This window comes from Mus pahari, chromosome 17 (assembly GCF_900095145.1).
Source record: "Mus pahari chromosome 17, PAHARI_EIJ_v1.1, whole genome shotgun sequence".
In the NCBI taxonomy this organism is placed as follows: Eukaryota; Metazoa; Chordata; class Mammalia; order Rodentia; family Muridae; genus Mus; species Mus pahari.
Window position 1 is genome coordinate 12,359,828 of NC_034606.1, and position 13,926 is coordinate 12,373,753.

General features: G+C 39.3%; 1 protein-coding gene across 1 annotated transcript; it reads left to right on the top strand.

Moving 5' to 3' along the window:
* Positions 1–12,852: 12,852 nt before the first annotated feature.
* Positions 12,853–13,347, top strand: LOC110335218 (dynein light chain 1, cytoplasmic-like). The gene is given in 2 exon segments (XM_021217294.2): positions 12,853–13,096; positions 13,099–13,347. Coding segments are annotated over 2 exon segments (264 nt in total). The 5' UTR covers positions 12,853–12,945; the 3' UTR covers positions 13,212–13,347.
* The last annotated feature ends 579 nt before the right edge of the window (positions 13,348–13,926 follow it).

Below are 13,926 nucleotides of genomic sequence, written 5' to 3' on the forward strand. Positions count from 1 at the left end.
GTTTTTCTTTTCTTCTTCTTCTTCTTCTTCTTCTTCTTCTTCTTCTTCTTCTTCTTCTTCTTCTTCTTCTTCTTCTTCTTCTTCTTCTTCTTCTTTGGCAAAATAGAATAATACACTGTGTTCCCACCCATCAAGTCTCAGGGAACATTGCATAAGTGAGAGTTTAAACCTTTAAATATCTGAAGCAATGAATGACTACACAGCAGGACACAAGAACTATACTGATACACACATGAACTCATGGCTCACACTAAACAAAAGGGATTTGGAATGCATCTAGAGCTGAAAAGGAACATTAAAATGGTAACCCACATTTGTTAAAGTATGAAATAAAACATTATTTTAAGTGACGAGGCAGATACTTCTGACAGCTTATTTAAAATTTAAACACTGGGATTCTAAAATTCTAGGAGAGGNAGGATTGCAAGTTATCATTTTATTATTATCTGATTCTTATTTGGAGAAAATGAAAGTCAATGTAGATTTTTTTTCCTTTTATCTTCTTCTTATTTATTTATTTATTTATTTATTTTCATTTTTTGTACACTCCAGATTTTATTCCCCTCCCAGTCCACCCTCCAAATGTTCCACATCCCATGCCTCCTTTCTGCCCCCCTGTCTCCAAGAAGATGTCCCCAATCAATCTGACATAACATAGAATTACATAGAAAAGAGCCCCAAATGAGTATGTTTTGTATCAGATAAGCTGCAGGGGGCATTCTTTGATTTTTGATTAAAGGCCACTCAGCCTACTGTGGGTATCATCATTGATTAGGCTATGACCCCCAGTTTACAAGAATAAATTGAGCAAGCAAAGGTCTGTGAATGTATATTCTTTTTCTGCTCTCACTGTGAATATGCTACTTTTTTTTTGGGGGGGGGTCTTTATTTACCCCAAAAGAATGGATACAATCCTTTCTCCTCCAAGTTTTTGTAATCGTTTGTTTGTTTGGTAGTTTTATTGGTTGGTTTGGTTTTATGTCAGCGTATTTTGTCACAGTGGCAGAAACAAATTTATGTCTGTCCCCAGAAGCCACTGTTTTATGCTAGTCTTCTCTTACTCTCCTGCTCTAATTTTCTCCTCTCTCTTCTATGATATTTCCTGCACATCGAGGTAAGGCTAAGGTCTAGATAATATATTTGTGGCTAAGTACTCTATCCAGTTATTCTGTATAGAACTCTCTCTCTCTCTCTGTTTCTCTGTCTCTGTCTCTGTCTCTCTGTCTCTCTCTCTCTGTTTCTCTCTCTCTCTCTCTCTCTCTCTCTCTCTCTCTCTCCCTGTTTTTGAGATTTTATTTATCAGTACCTGATGTAAATATTTTCTAACTTTCCTTCTGTTCTCCCAAACTCCTCCCAATCTTGCCTTCATCCCTCTCAACAACAACAACATATTATTATTATTATTATTATTATTATTATTATTACTATTATTGTGATATGTAAGATTCTACCAATCCCTTATTATAGAATATATTTTACAATTTTTTTGTTATGATTTTTTTCATCAGAATTGCAAATACAGGTTTTTTTTAACTTTGCCCAAAATACCATGAAGAATTAAGAACACTGTATATAAATGAAACTGAAAGGTCCATTTACTTAAGAGAGCCAGGTAATCTGAGAAAATTGCTTTTAAAGCTTAAATAATCCAGATAGCTCATTCAATATTTATGTTTTGTGAGCGGTTGTACATGCCTAAATGGACTTTGTTCTAGTTAACTGCATTATTCTTAGTTCTTTATATTTCATAAATGGTTATAAAATTGTAACATTGCCACTTTTTTGAGACATGTTTGGAAACATTTTAGTAAAATAAAATTATTGTGATCGGTTTCTCATTTAAGACAACAACATGTCAGTTATTGTGGTTATTATTTCACTCTAAAAAGCATTTCACCATCTAGTGTACATATAGACTTGAGTTAGAAGAATAAAACAAATTCCTATAAGGTTTTGTTATGTTATACTTATTTCCCATAAATGATAAAATGTAATGATACAAGGAATTTTTGTCTGAAAAAGGACAGGTGAAAGTATTAGATAAACTAGTAGTTTTCAGTAAGAAACCTGAAAAAAAATGAATAAACTATTCTGTGGTATGTAGATTGCACAACAAACTATATTATGAGAGAATCAGTTTGTCTCTGATTGAAGGTGATTGAAGAATTGAATTAGAAAAGTTATTCCAAACACTTAATTCTATTCACTATGAGGGTCACCTTATGTCTTAGGTAGTGTGAATGATATTTGAGGACCACTGTTGGGAAATATAGGCAATATATGACAAATGACAAAACAAATATGTACTTACCTCATAATGGGAAACTGTCTGCTGAATCAATGAATTATTGGTGTTACATAGAGAAGTGAGGGTGTGGTTGCCAACAGGAGCAGAGACATCATAAAGCCAGCTGCATCATCAAAACATCTACTCTGACAAGGGTGACAGTTTGTGAAATTGTAACCCTAGAGCTCTCTTCAACACTTGCTGACAGTTATACAAGTTGGAGAATCTTTTATCCCAGTAGTTGTTTACTAGTTTCACAATTTTGGGAAGGAGCCAAATCAATGCTGTCAATTTCAGGAAACTTTGAGCCTTAGGAACTCTTCCCTCCCTAGGTTCATTCAGAAGAAATTGCTAAACAAAAGCAAGTGGTAATGGCAATTAGCATTACCTGAGCTCAGTCCATAAGTCTTGCCCATACACATCCTGTATTATTATGTTATAACTATCTCTTTGATCTTCTTGCATAATACACCTTATACACCATACCATTACCAAGGCAATTTATATAATGAAGAGTTTCATTTCATTGGATTTAGTTCTTGATTTTAAGCTGTCTATTCTCACTTTAAAGCTTTTCTCAGTGTCCCATCATGAATTATTGCTTGGGAGCTTTGCTAATCATCTCCTACAACTACCTTCTCACTTTTATAGATTTAGTAAGAAATGAAGATGCTTTTGTCTCTCACAGAATATATGTATTACATGATCCATGCTAATTAAAAACTTTTACAGAGATTCTTTTAATTTGTCCCTTACATACTGATAATCTAAGATATGTATGTAGGTATAGCCACATAAATAATATGGTCGATATTGCTTAAGCTACAAAACAGACAAAAAAAAAAAAAACCCTTTTCACATCATAAATAAAGTTGGCATATTTCTTGCAATTTTATCTAGTTAGAACCTAAGTCAAGTTATTCTTATATGAAGTATTATCCCTTACTAAACTTCTACTGGCAATTCTTGTGTTTTTTAAAAGAATAAGTCACTTTGGAAGGTTATATGAATTACATTTTTCTTGTCATCTTTGAGTTTCTTCAAAAACATTGATGCCATTATACACTGATACACAAGTTATATTTTCAGTTGTTTTCAATTAAATTTTATTATTTTGAAAGAAATTTTAAAAATCTTTCTTGTTTTATATATATATATATATATATATATATATATATAAATAAAACTCCCTTAACTCCTCCCATATAATTCCAAATTGAGACAACAAATTGTTATCCTTTACCACCTGGAAGATATTTGTTTATGGATTTTAGTATCAATCCTAAAACCATTTCATTTAGTAGTATTGTTACTGTTATGATCTTGCAGAGGAAACGATTATGAGTTTCCTATTTTTATCCAGTTATTATCTCAAAAATAGGACGAATACAAATGTGTTAAATAACACTTTTACTTGGTTAAGTTTGGGTTTTATGAATCAATTTTTTTGATGAGCCATGAAAATGAAAACTAAATATAAATAATATATTTCACAAGAATGATAGCTGGACAAATTTTACAGAATATATCCAGGGTATTAATTTGGAAAAAGTTAAGCTAATTTCAATAAAAACTATTTTGTCTTTAAAGAATAATAAACTAATCATTATTTCTTATTATAATTCACCTTGTGGGTAAAAGCTCAATTTGTAGATAGAATGATTTCATTCAGATACTTGATGAACATGAATTTATTAGTTGCATGTGTCTTTGTTATATGTTGGAGAATCTTTTGAGTATATGTCCAGGAGTAATATAGCTGGATCCTCAGGTAATTATTGGTATCAGGACCTCTGAAGCCCAAGATATTATCATTTAGGCGACAGCATACTCTTGTTGCCAGGTCAATGGCCACCATATTCCTAGACTTCGCTTAGCTCACCTTCCACCTTTACTTGTGACTATGTCACCATTCATATATAAAGAAAGGCCCCTCTGATCTCCCTCTCCATCCCACTTCTCTTTCTGCCACCACCTTGCCCCTGTCTCAATAAATCTCACGAGGAACTGTTTGACATAGTATCGTCTTTCTGGAGTCACTTGGAGATCATAACCTTGGTGCTGAAGACCTTGGGAATTGCCTCAGACTGGCCTCAGTCAGCCCCTCAATCTGAGGGAGAATCAGGGTCTCGGTACAGGTGGGCAGGGTGTTGGCGAAAAGTGACAAACAGATGTGAACAGAAGGGAGTGTTGTATCTGAATGTAATTTGTCAAAGTGAGCATCAGACTTATATATTACAGAAAACAAAGAAATTAAGTGATACATTAAGGTCATCCAAGGTACAGTGAAGTTATCTCACACACACACACACACACACACACACACACACACACACACACAAATGCATACAAAAAGATGGACAGGAACCCGGTAATGTTTACAGTTGAGATAAGATCATCCCTATGTAAAGTCAGCTATTCACAGGGGCCAGGTGAAAGGTCTGACACAATACTAGTCTATTGTTAAACCCACCACCAGGTGTCCCTTAGTAAATAGCTACTTATGCAATTCCTCTGGGCCTAGTGAAAAACATGCACCAGGGGAGTTCCATACTACTAACCCTTTCATGAATAATACAATACTCCAGTTCCTCCTAAAACTACAACCTTCCTTCTTCCTAGGCCATTGTAAATTCCTGTGTATGGAAGTGATTTGGCTACTGTTCTAAGTATTTACTATGTAGACTAGCCCTGAGATTTCTAGCTCTGTTCAAGTAATCTGTAATGCCTGATTTCTTTCACTATCTCTCTTATAATACTAGATGTAATTCTTAATGTTACTTAATAGGTAACATTCTTACTGATTTCCAAGCCCAGAGTTGGCTCAAGTACTGCCTAGGACATTGGGACACTGGTGGAGGCTATTCTAACTTAGCTATATGTCAAAATCAATCCTTAAAGGCACTTATAATAAAACAATATTGAAGTAAAGCACACAGATCTATTCACTGACTAAAGCAAGGAAAGATTTGGAGCATTCATTTTACAGAATGCCATGGTTCCAGGAGACTAAGTTTCCATGAACTTTTCACTTCAGGACTGTGTCCAAGCTTTTGGGCCTGTCACAGTCACTACTGGAGTGGGTGTGGCAGGGAATATTTACACAGGGGTGCTGCAGAACCCAGGAGGTGGTTGTTGATTGGTAACAGTGAAGCCACTGCTGCCATGCCATATGGAAGACAGCCACTACCATCACCATGTGGACTCCATCGGCTGGCACCCACCTTAATCTACCACATGGGTTTCCACTGCTGCCACTGCCGCCATTGACTCCATACCACCGAAAACCCAAACTGCCACTCCAGTTTCTTCTTCTCACCAGGATACCCCAGAGCCTACTAGGTGGACCTCTCCAGATTCCTCTGCTTCTTCTGTGTCGCTCTAATAGCCCTGCATTGGTGCTGACCTTTACCCCTCCTATCATGAATTCTAAGGTCACAGCCAGACCCCCACATCCTGCTTCTCCTCCAGGAACACCTGACCCAGCATCAGTCCTTACTTTAAGGGAAGTGGCTGGTGTTGATGGTAATCTTATCAGAGTACATGTTTCTTTCTCTCTGAGTGAACTTTCTCAAATAGAAAGGAGACTGGGTTCCTATACTTTGAACTCCTCCAGCTTTATTTCGGAGTTCCAGTATATCACTTTATCTTATAGCGTGACTTTCCATAATGTTCATATGATTCTTACCAATAATTTACTTCCTGATGAACGCAGACAAGTTTGGGAAGAGGCAAACAGATGGAACACATTCAATCAGATCTGAGGCAGTGCCTGACCAGGATCCCCAATGGAATTACAGTTCCACAGGTGATATCTTAGGCAGAGACAGGTTTATTGCATGCCTTCTTGCTGGCTTAAGAAAGTCAGCCTTAAAACCAGTAAATTTTGATAAACTCCAAGAGGTTGTTCAGGACAAATGGGAGAACCCATCTCTATTTTTAGAGGGCCTCACAAAGGCTTTATACAATATACTAATCTGGACCCTGAAAACACAGAAGGTAAGCAACTTCTGATGACCTTCTTTTTTTTCCAGAGGTACCCCAACAGAAAAGCTAATCTTCGGTGTTTGGAGAGAGGGCCCCTAACTCCACAGGCAGAAGTCTTGGCACTGGTCTTCAAGGTTTACCATGAGAGAGATGAGAAAGCCCCCAAACAAAAATATCACATGCTGGCAAAAGCTGTCCAAACAGCTACAAAACCAGCTACTACCGTGGACTACTGGTCTTCTAAGGCTCAGAGACCACTAGGTCCCTGCTACAGGTGTGCTCAGCAAGGTCACTGGGTGAGAGCTTGCCTTACCCTGGCAAGTCAAGAGGACTATGTCCTAGGTGCCATCAGGAGGGACATTGGTCTGTCCGTTGCCCTCAAGTCATGCAGAACAGAGGGATATTGTTTCCAGGTAACCCTCCTGCCAACCTAGATTTGCTATAGATGACTGAAGATATCAGAGCTCCCTTGATCTGACCATGTCTAACACTAGCAGGGAACCCCAGGTAGCTATCAAGTTATGTGGGCAGCCCATCTCCTTCCTCTTAGACATCAGGGACACTTACTTGGCCCTGATGGAGTTTTTGGGACCCACTTCATATTTACATTTTTCCATTGTCAGGATAGAAGGATAGCCCTGTCTTCCTCATCAGAACCCACCACTTAGTTGCATTTTTAGGGGTGTACCCCTCACCCATTCCTTTTTGGTAGTGCTGACATGTCCTGTCCCATTATTTGGAAGGAATCTTTTAGCTAAATTGGGAGCCTCTATTTCCTTTGCTTCTCTCATTCGCCTATACCCAAACTTGCCAGCAGTTCCTCTGCTCCTTCTTCTAGCCAGTAAACCTACTAACACTAACATGTTGTTTCCTTTACCAGCTTCTCCACCCACATCCCCACCTTCATCCCCCGACACTTGTCAAACTCTGTCCTATATTCACCAACTCTTTCATCCTAACAGCTGAGCGTTGTTTTCTTTTGTCAGACTCCAACTCAAGGTATCAGAGCACCCCTTTTCCTACACATCAGGCTGGAGGTTCCCTTCCTGAAACTGACTGGCAACTTGACTTTACCCACATGCCTATTGTCAAATGTGTCAAGTATCTCCTGGTCTTGGTGGGAAACCTTCTCCAAGTGGGTGGAGGCTTTCCCCACAACTAAAAAAAGGATTCAGACAGTCTCTGATCTCCTGCAGTGGATTGGTGTCCCAGCCTCTCTCCAGACAGTGGTCCTGAATTTACTCCCCAAATTTCTCAAATTCTTTTTAAGGCCTTAGACATCCTTTGGTATTTTCAAATTCCATGCCACCCTCAATCTTCAGGTAAGGTAGAAAATGCTAACCACTCTTTAAAAACCACCCTCACTAAGCTGTTACAGGAACTTCACTTTGATTGAGTAAAACTACCTCTGACTTGCTTCAGGCTACAAGCTCTCCCCAAGTGACCTCTCCTCATTCTGCCCTTTGAACTCATGTATAGATATCCAGTCCTAACTCCTGGTCTTTCACCTAAATTCTCTCCCCTCCCAGACCATCTACATACCCCATTACTTTGTCACCTCCATTCTCTCCTATGGAGCTTTGCTGACCACCGTCTACCGTAGCCACACACTGTCTCCTGTCCACTGCCTGTCAATGCTGGAGACCAAGTACTTCTATCTCCTCCAGATCATCAGCCCTCACCCCTGTCTCCCAAATGGCAAGGCCCTTTTAAGTTAATTCTCATGACCCCTACAGCTGCTAAGCTCGAGGGACTCTCTCATTGAGTTGACTTGTCTCATCTCAAGCCTTTCATCCCTCCACCTAAAATTGATTCTTCTTCATACACATCAACCCTAACAGGACCATGCTCTGTTAAACTCTGGAGGATGTTGAGACCACCCACCTTGTCTCCAATCCCAGAAAATGAGACTCCACTCTGGCAGTCGAGCTTGACCTCACTGGATTAGACATGGGATTCCCATCTTCCCCCCTGATGTTCATTTCCATCCAGGGTAGTCCTTATGTCTGGAGATTTGAGGTTCAAGAAACCCCCAGAGATATCAATCTTTCTAAATCAGGTCAGGAAACTACTCCATAGCAGGAATCCAGGAACAAATCCAAATTGCTATCATCCCTGTATCTGTTATACCATCTAAATATTATGATCTTTATACTTGCTTTCTCTTTGACCAGACAAAAGTTTATTGTAGAAAATGGCCAGATGAATATGGGAGCTGCCCATATTAGTCTTGTCAGACACATACTCTAGGATCACGGACCAATCATTTCTTCTATTAACACCACAAAACACTAATTTTCTACATACTAGATCCATTTGATTATAGGTGGGAGACAGGAGGTTTTGGTAAGCTCTACCATAAAATTTAGCCAGGTCCCCAGTAAGTACTATCCATACCCAGACAAAATATGTCTCAATCTCTAGATATTATAAAAGTAGGAGAAGTAATCAAACACTACTCAGAGGTCCTTACTTCTTTGACATCACCCCTCAAAAATGGCACTAACTTGTCATTTTGCCTTTTGCTTCAGATCTTGACGTCAGCATTCCAACTCCATAATATCACCAAGCCTGGTCACTTTAAAGACTACTGGTTATGCATACTACCTACAGTTAACTCACAATTTGTCACTTACTCTCTGGTGATACTGCTAAGTAACTTTAACTCACCTTTTGTCAGCTGCCCTGACTCCAATATTGCCATGACTCCATACCTTACCTCTATCCCTCTCTTTGGCATGGCAAAGTGTTTTAAGACGTCTGTGACACCTTCTGTAGGAATGCTAAGTTCCATAGACTGCAATCCCTTGATATATCATCTCTGCTACTGTGTCCTACAGTCCAGAACAAGTCAATTCTTTTGGTCCTCCGGTATATCATTGTCTACCCACCAGCTGGTCAGGAGTTTGCACATTGGTGCTCCTTTTCCCAGAATTGGGAGTAAGGAAATGAGTCCCTACAATCCCAGTTGTAGATATGATAGCTGTCCAACAAAAGGGCAGTTCAGGTGGTGCCCCTCTTTGTCACTACAGGAATAGCCATAGGTGTTGGTACTGGAGTTGCAGGGATAACAGTTTCCATGAGCCAATATAATACATTCACTTCACAGTTTGAAAGCAATCTTCAAGAAATGACTGGAACTGTGCTTACTATCCAGAAAGAAACAGATCGATTCTTTGGCAGCCATGGTGCTACAGAACTGTTCGGGGCTAGATGTCCTGACAGCTAAAGAAGGTAGTCTTTGCCTATTCCTTCAAGAAGAATGCTGTTTCTATGTCAACCAATCCAGGATAGTGAGAAATAAAATCCAGGAGCTACATACAGTCAGATCTAAAGAATTTCAGGGAATGTGAGATCTCCAGTTCTGGGATTTTTGAAAACCCTGTATGGAAGTGGATACTCACTTTCATAATGCCTTTCCTAGTCATCTTCCTGATATTATTATTATTTGTTTCCTGACTCATTAATATTGTTTCTACATTTCTTCAACAACAAATACAAAACATTTCTAACCAAACTATTAATTCGTTCCTGTTACAGGATTACCAGCCACTACCCACACAATAGCCACTGTCTACTGAGTAGACATCCATACATAAAGAAAGGCCTGTCTGATCTCCCTCTCTCTCATACCCCCCTTCTCTTTCTACTGCCTCCTTGCCTGTTTCTCTCTCAAAAAACTCACATAGAAATGTTTGGCCAGGTGTGATCTTTCTGGTGTAGCATGATGATCACAAAAACTTTGTCCAATTTTGTGAGGAACCGACCACCAGACTGATTTTCACAGTGGTTGTACCAGCTTGCAATCCCACCAGCAATGGAGGAGTGTTCCTCTTTCTCCACAACCTTGCCAGCGTCTGCTATCACCTGAGTTTTTGATCTTAGCCAATCTGACTGGTGTGAGGTGGAATCTCAGGGTTGTTTCGATTTCCATTTTTCTGATGACTAAGGATGTTGAACATTTCTTTAGGTGCTCCTTGGCCATTTGATATTCCTCAGTTGAGAATTCTTTGTTTAGCTCTGTATCCCATTTTTTAAATAAGGTTATTTGATTCTCTGGGATCTAACTTCTTGAGTTCTTTGTATATATTGGCTATTACCCCTCTCTCAGATGTAGGATTGGTAAAGTCTTTTCCCAATATGTTGATTGCCATTTTGTCCTAAAACAAGGACAAATGCTTCACTATGTTTATAACAACCTTATATATAATAACCAGAAGCTAGAAAGAACCCAGATGCCCTTCAACAGAGGAATAGATACAGAAAAAGTGGTCCATTTATACAATGGAGTACTATTAAAAACAATGAACTCATAGAATTCTTAGGCAAATGGATAGAACTAGAAAATATTATCCTGAGTGAGTTAACCCAATCACAAAAGAACACACACGGTATGGACTCACTGATAAGTGGCTATGAGCCCAAATGATCAGAATACCCAGAATACAATTTGCAGACCACATGAAGCTCAAGAAGAAGTAAGACCAAAGTGTGGCTACTTCGATCCTTCTCAGAAAGGGGAACAAAATGCTCATGGGAACAAATATGGAGACGAAGTGTGAAGCAGAGACTTAAGGAAAGGCCATCGAAAGACTGTCCCACCTGGGGATCCATCCCATATACAGTCACCAAACCCAAACACTATTGTGGATGCAAGAAGTAAATGCTGATAGGAGTCTGATATAGCTGTCTCCTGAGATGCTCTTCCAGAGACTTACAAGTACAGAGTTAGATGCTTGGAGCCAACTATTGGACTGAGCACAGGGTCCCCAATGGGGTCCCTAATGGAGGAGTTAGAGTAAGGACTGAAGGAGCTGAAGGGGTTTGCAACCTCATAGGAAGAACAGTAATATCAAACAACCAGACTCCAGAGCTCCCAGGGACCAAACCACAGACCAAGGAGTACACCTGGAGGGACCCATAGCTGCATATGTAGGGGAGGATGACCTTGTTGGGCATCAATGGCAGAAGAGGCCACTGGTCCTGTGAAGACTCAATGCCCTTGTGTACAATAATTCAAGGGTGGGGAGGTGGGACAGGGTGGGTGGGTGGGTAGGTATGTGGGGTAACACCATCATAGAAGAAGGGAAGGGGGAGGGGATAGGGAGTTTCGGGTGGGGAACTGGGAAAGGGGATAACATTTGAAACATATACATCTCAAGCTGTATATGTAGCAAAGAATGGCCTTATTTGGCATCAAAGGGAGGGGAGGTCCTTGGTTCTGTGAAGGCTTGATGTCCAAGCATAGGATAATACTAGGGCAGTGAGGCAGAAGTGGGTAGGTGGGTGGTTGGGGAAGTACCTTCATGGAAGCAGGGGAGAAGGGGTGGGATAAGGGGTTTTCAGAGGGAAAATTGAGAATGTGGATAACATTTGAAATTTGAATAAATAAAATAACCAATAAAATAATCATAAAAAGTTAAGTCAGAAAGAAAATAAATAAATACCCCCCAAAAGATTGTTGAATATTAATAGAAAAAGAGGTCATGAATGTGAAAGATATTAAGGAAGTGTATCTTGAGACCACAGAATGAGGAAAAGGAGAGAAGTAATGTTTTCATTAGAATGCATTCTCAAAATAAACAACAAGGACATGTTTTTAATAATTTAAAATTTTTATTGTTCTTCCCCTAACTCCTCTATTCAGTCTGATGGTTAGCTGCAAGCATCTGCCTCTGTATCAGTAAGGCTTTAGAAGAGCATCTCAAGAGACAGCTATATCAGGCTCCTTTCAGCATGCACTTCTTGGCATCAGCAATAATGACAGGGCTGGCTGACTGCATATTGTATGGATCCCCAGGTGGGGCAGTCTCTGGACACCCTACCCTTTCCTTCAGTCTCTGGTCCACTCTTTGTCCCTGTATTAGTTCTAGACAGGAACAATTATGGGTTAAAGTTTTGAGAGGGTTGAGTGGGTTCAACAATCTTAAACATTAAGTAGGGACTGGGGGACAGTTATAAAAAAAAAACTAACAAAACAATAATATAGGAGTAGAAATAATACTTCATGTAGTTGACTGTGAAGAAACGTAAATGATGTAAGGAGAACTTAGCAAAGCATATGAGGTGTGTGTGTGTATGTGTGTGTGTGTGTGTGTGTGTATTCATGTTTATTTGTGTGTTTGCTCAAAAGTCAAAATGATATGCTTTGAGTTGTATTAACGTAGGTGGGAATTTAAGACGAAGGAAAACAAAAAATAAATAATGTCTTAAATTACCTTTAGAGCTTAAATTTTGCTGTAAAAACTGAACATCTGTTACATTTTAACTTGTCTGTTTATAGTTTCAGTATTTAGGAAGTAAAAAGTTAAGGTAAAGAAACTCATTTTGGCTGATTTCTCATCTAAAAAGGAAACTTGACGTTGGGAGTTAAGAAAGACATAGCCCATTTTATGTCCTCAATGTGCAATTGAACATGTTCCTTTACTAAAGAAAAATCATTCAAACATTATTTTCAGACATATTATAATCATGGTAACCCATAAAATTTAAGAGAATTGTCATAATTATAGAAAGTATAGAGATGTTTTTTAAATTAAACTTATATATTTAACCAATGAACAAATATGCCACGGCTTCGGTAGCGACCGGCTGTCCTCTGCTGCTTTAGCGGCGCCTGCACCTTCCCTAGGAGCTCGCAGCAGCCGGCTGGCCTCTGCTCCACGGTAACCATGTGCGACCGGAAGGCGGTGATCAAAAATGCAGACATGTCGGAAGAGATGCAACAGGACTCGGTGGAGTGCGCTACCCAGGCGTTGGAGAAGTACAACATAGAGAAGGATATTGCGACCAACATCAAGAAGGAGTTTGACAAGAAGTACAACCCTGGCACTGCATTGTGGGCTGAAACTTCGGTAGTTATGTGACACACGAAACCAAACACTTCATCTACTTCTACCTGGGTCAGGTGGCCATTCTTCTGTTCAAATCTGGTTAAAAGCATGAACTGTGCCAAACATCCAGTGATCCATCCAAAAACAAGGACTGCATCCTAAATTCCAAATACCAGAGACTGAATCTTCAGCCTTGCTAAGGGAACACCTCGTTTGAATCTGTTGTGTTGTGTACAGGCCTCATTCCCTGTACAATTCTGTGGTTATAAAATTAGTAAAATAGCTTACATATGTATTTAAAAAAAAGAAAGAAATCATTTTGATTTTAATTTCAAGGTAATTTTATATAACTCAGCATATTTTTATGTCAACTTGACTCTAACTGAATCATATGAGAGGAGGGATCCTCAGTGGGAAAAAAGAAAAGAAAAGAAAAGAAAAGAAAAGTCTCTTTTATTGTTCTGTTTGTTTGTTATCTGGAAGACCTGTGATAGTCATCTTACAATCCAACAACATAGAGAGGCTAAGTAACAAGGAATGATTATGGGGGAGGGGGTGCAAGGATCCCTCTGGGAAGCAGAAATAGAATAGATTTAAGTAGGTAGATTTGGGGTGAATGACAATGGGAACTAGAGGGATTAGGTGCTGGAGGTTGACAGAAGGCAAGGATACTAAGAGCATCTACTCCATCAGGGAGCATTTTGGGGGCAAAGTAGAAACCTAGTGAAATAACTCCATGGAATCTACAAGGGAAACACTAGTGAAGAGTGATAGTAATGATGGACACTGAGCTGGAACTGAACATCCTCTGTAACCAGG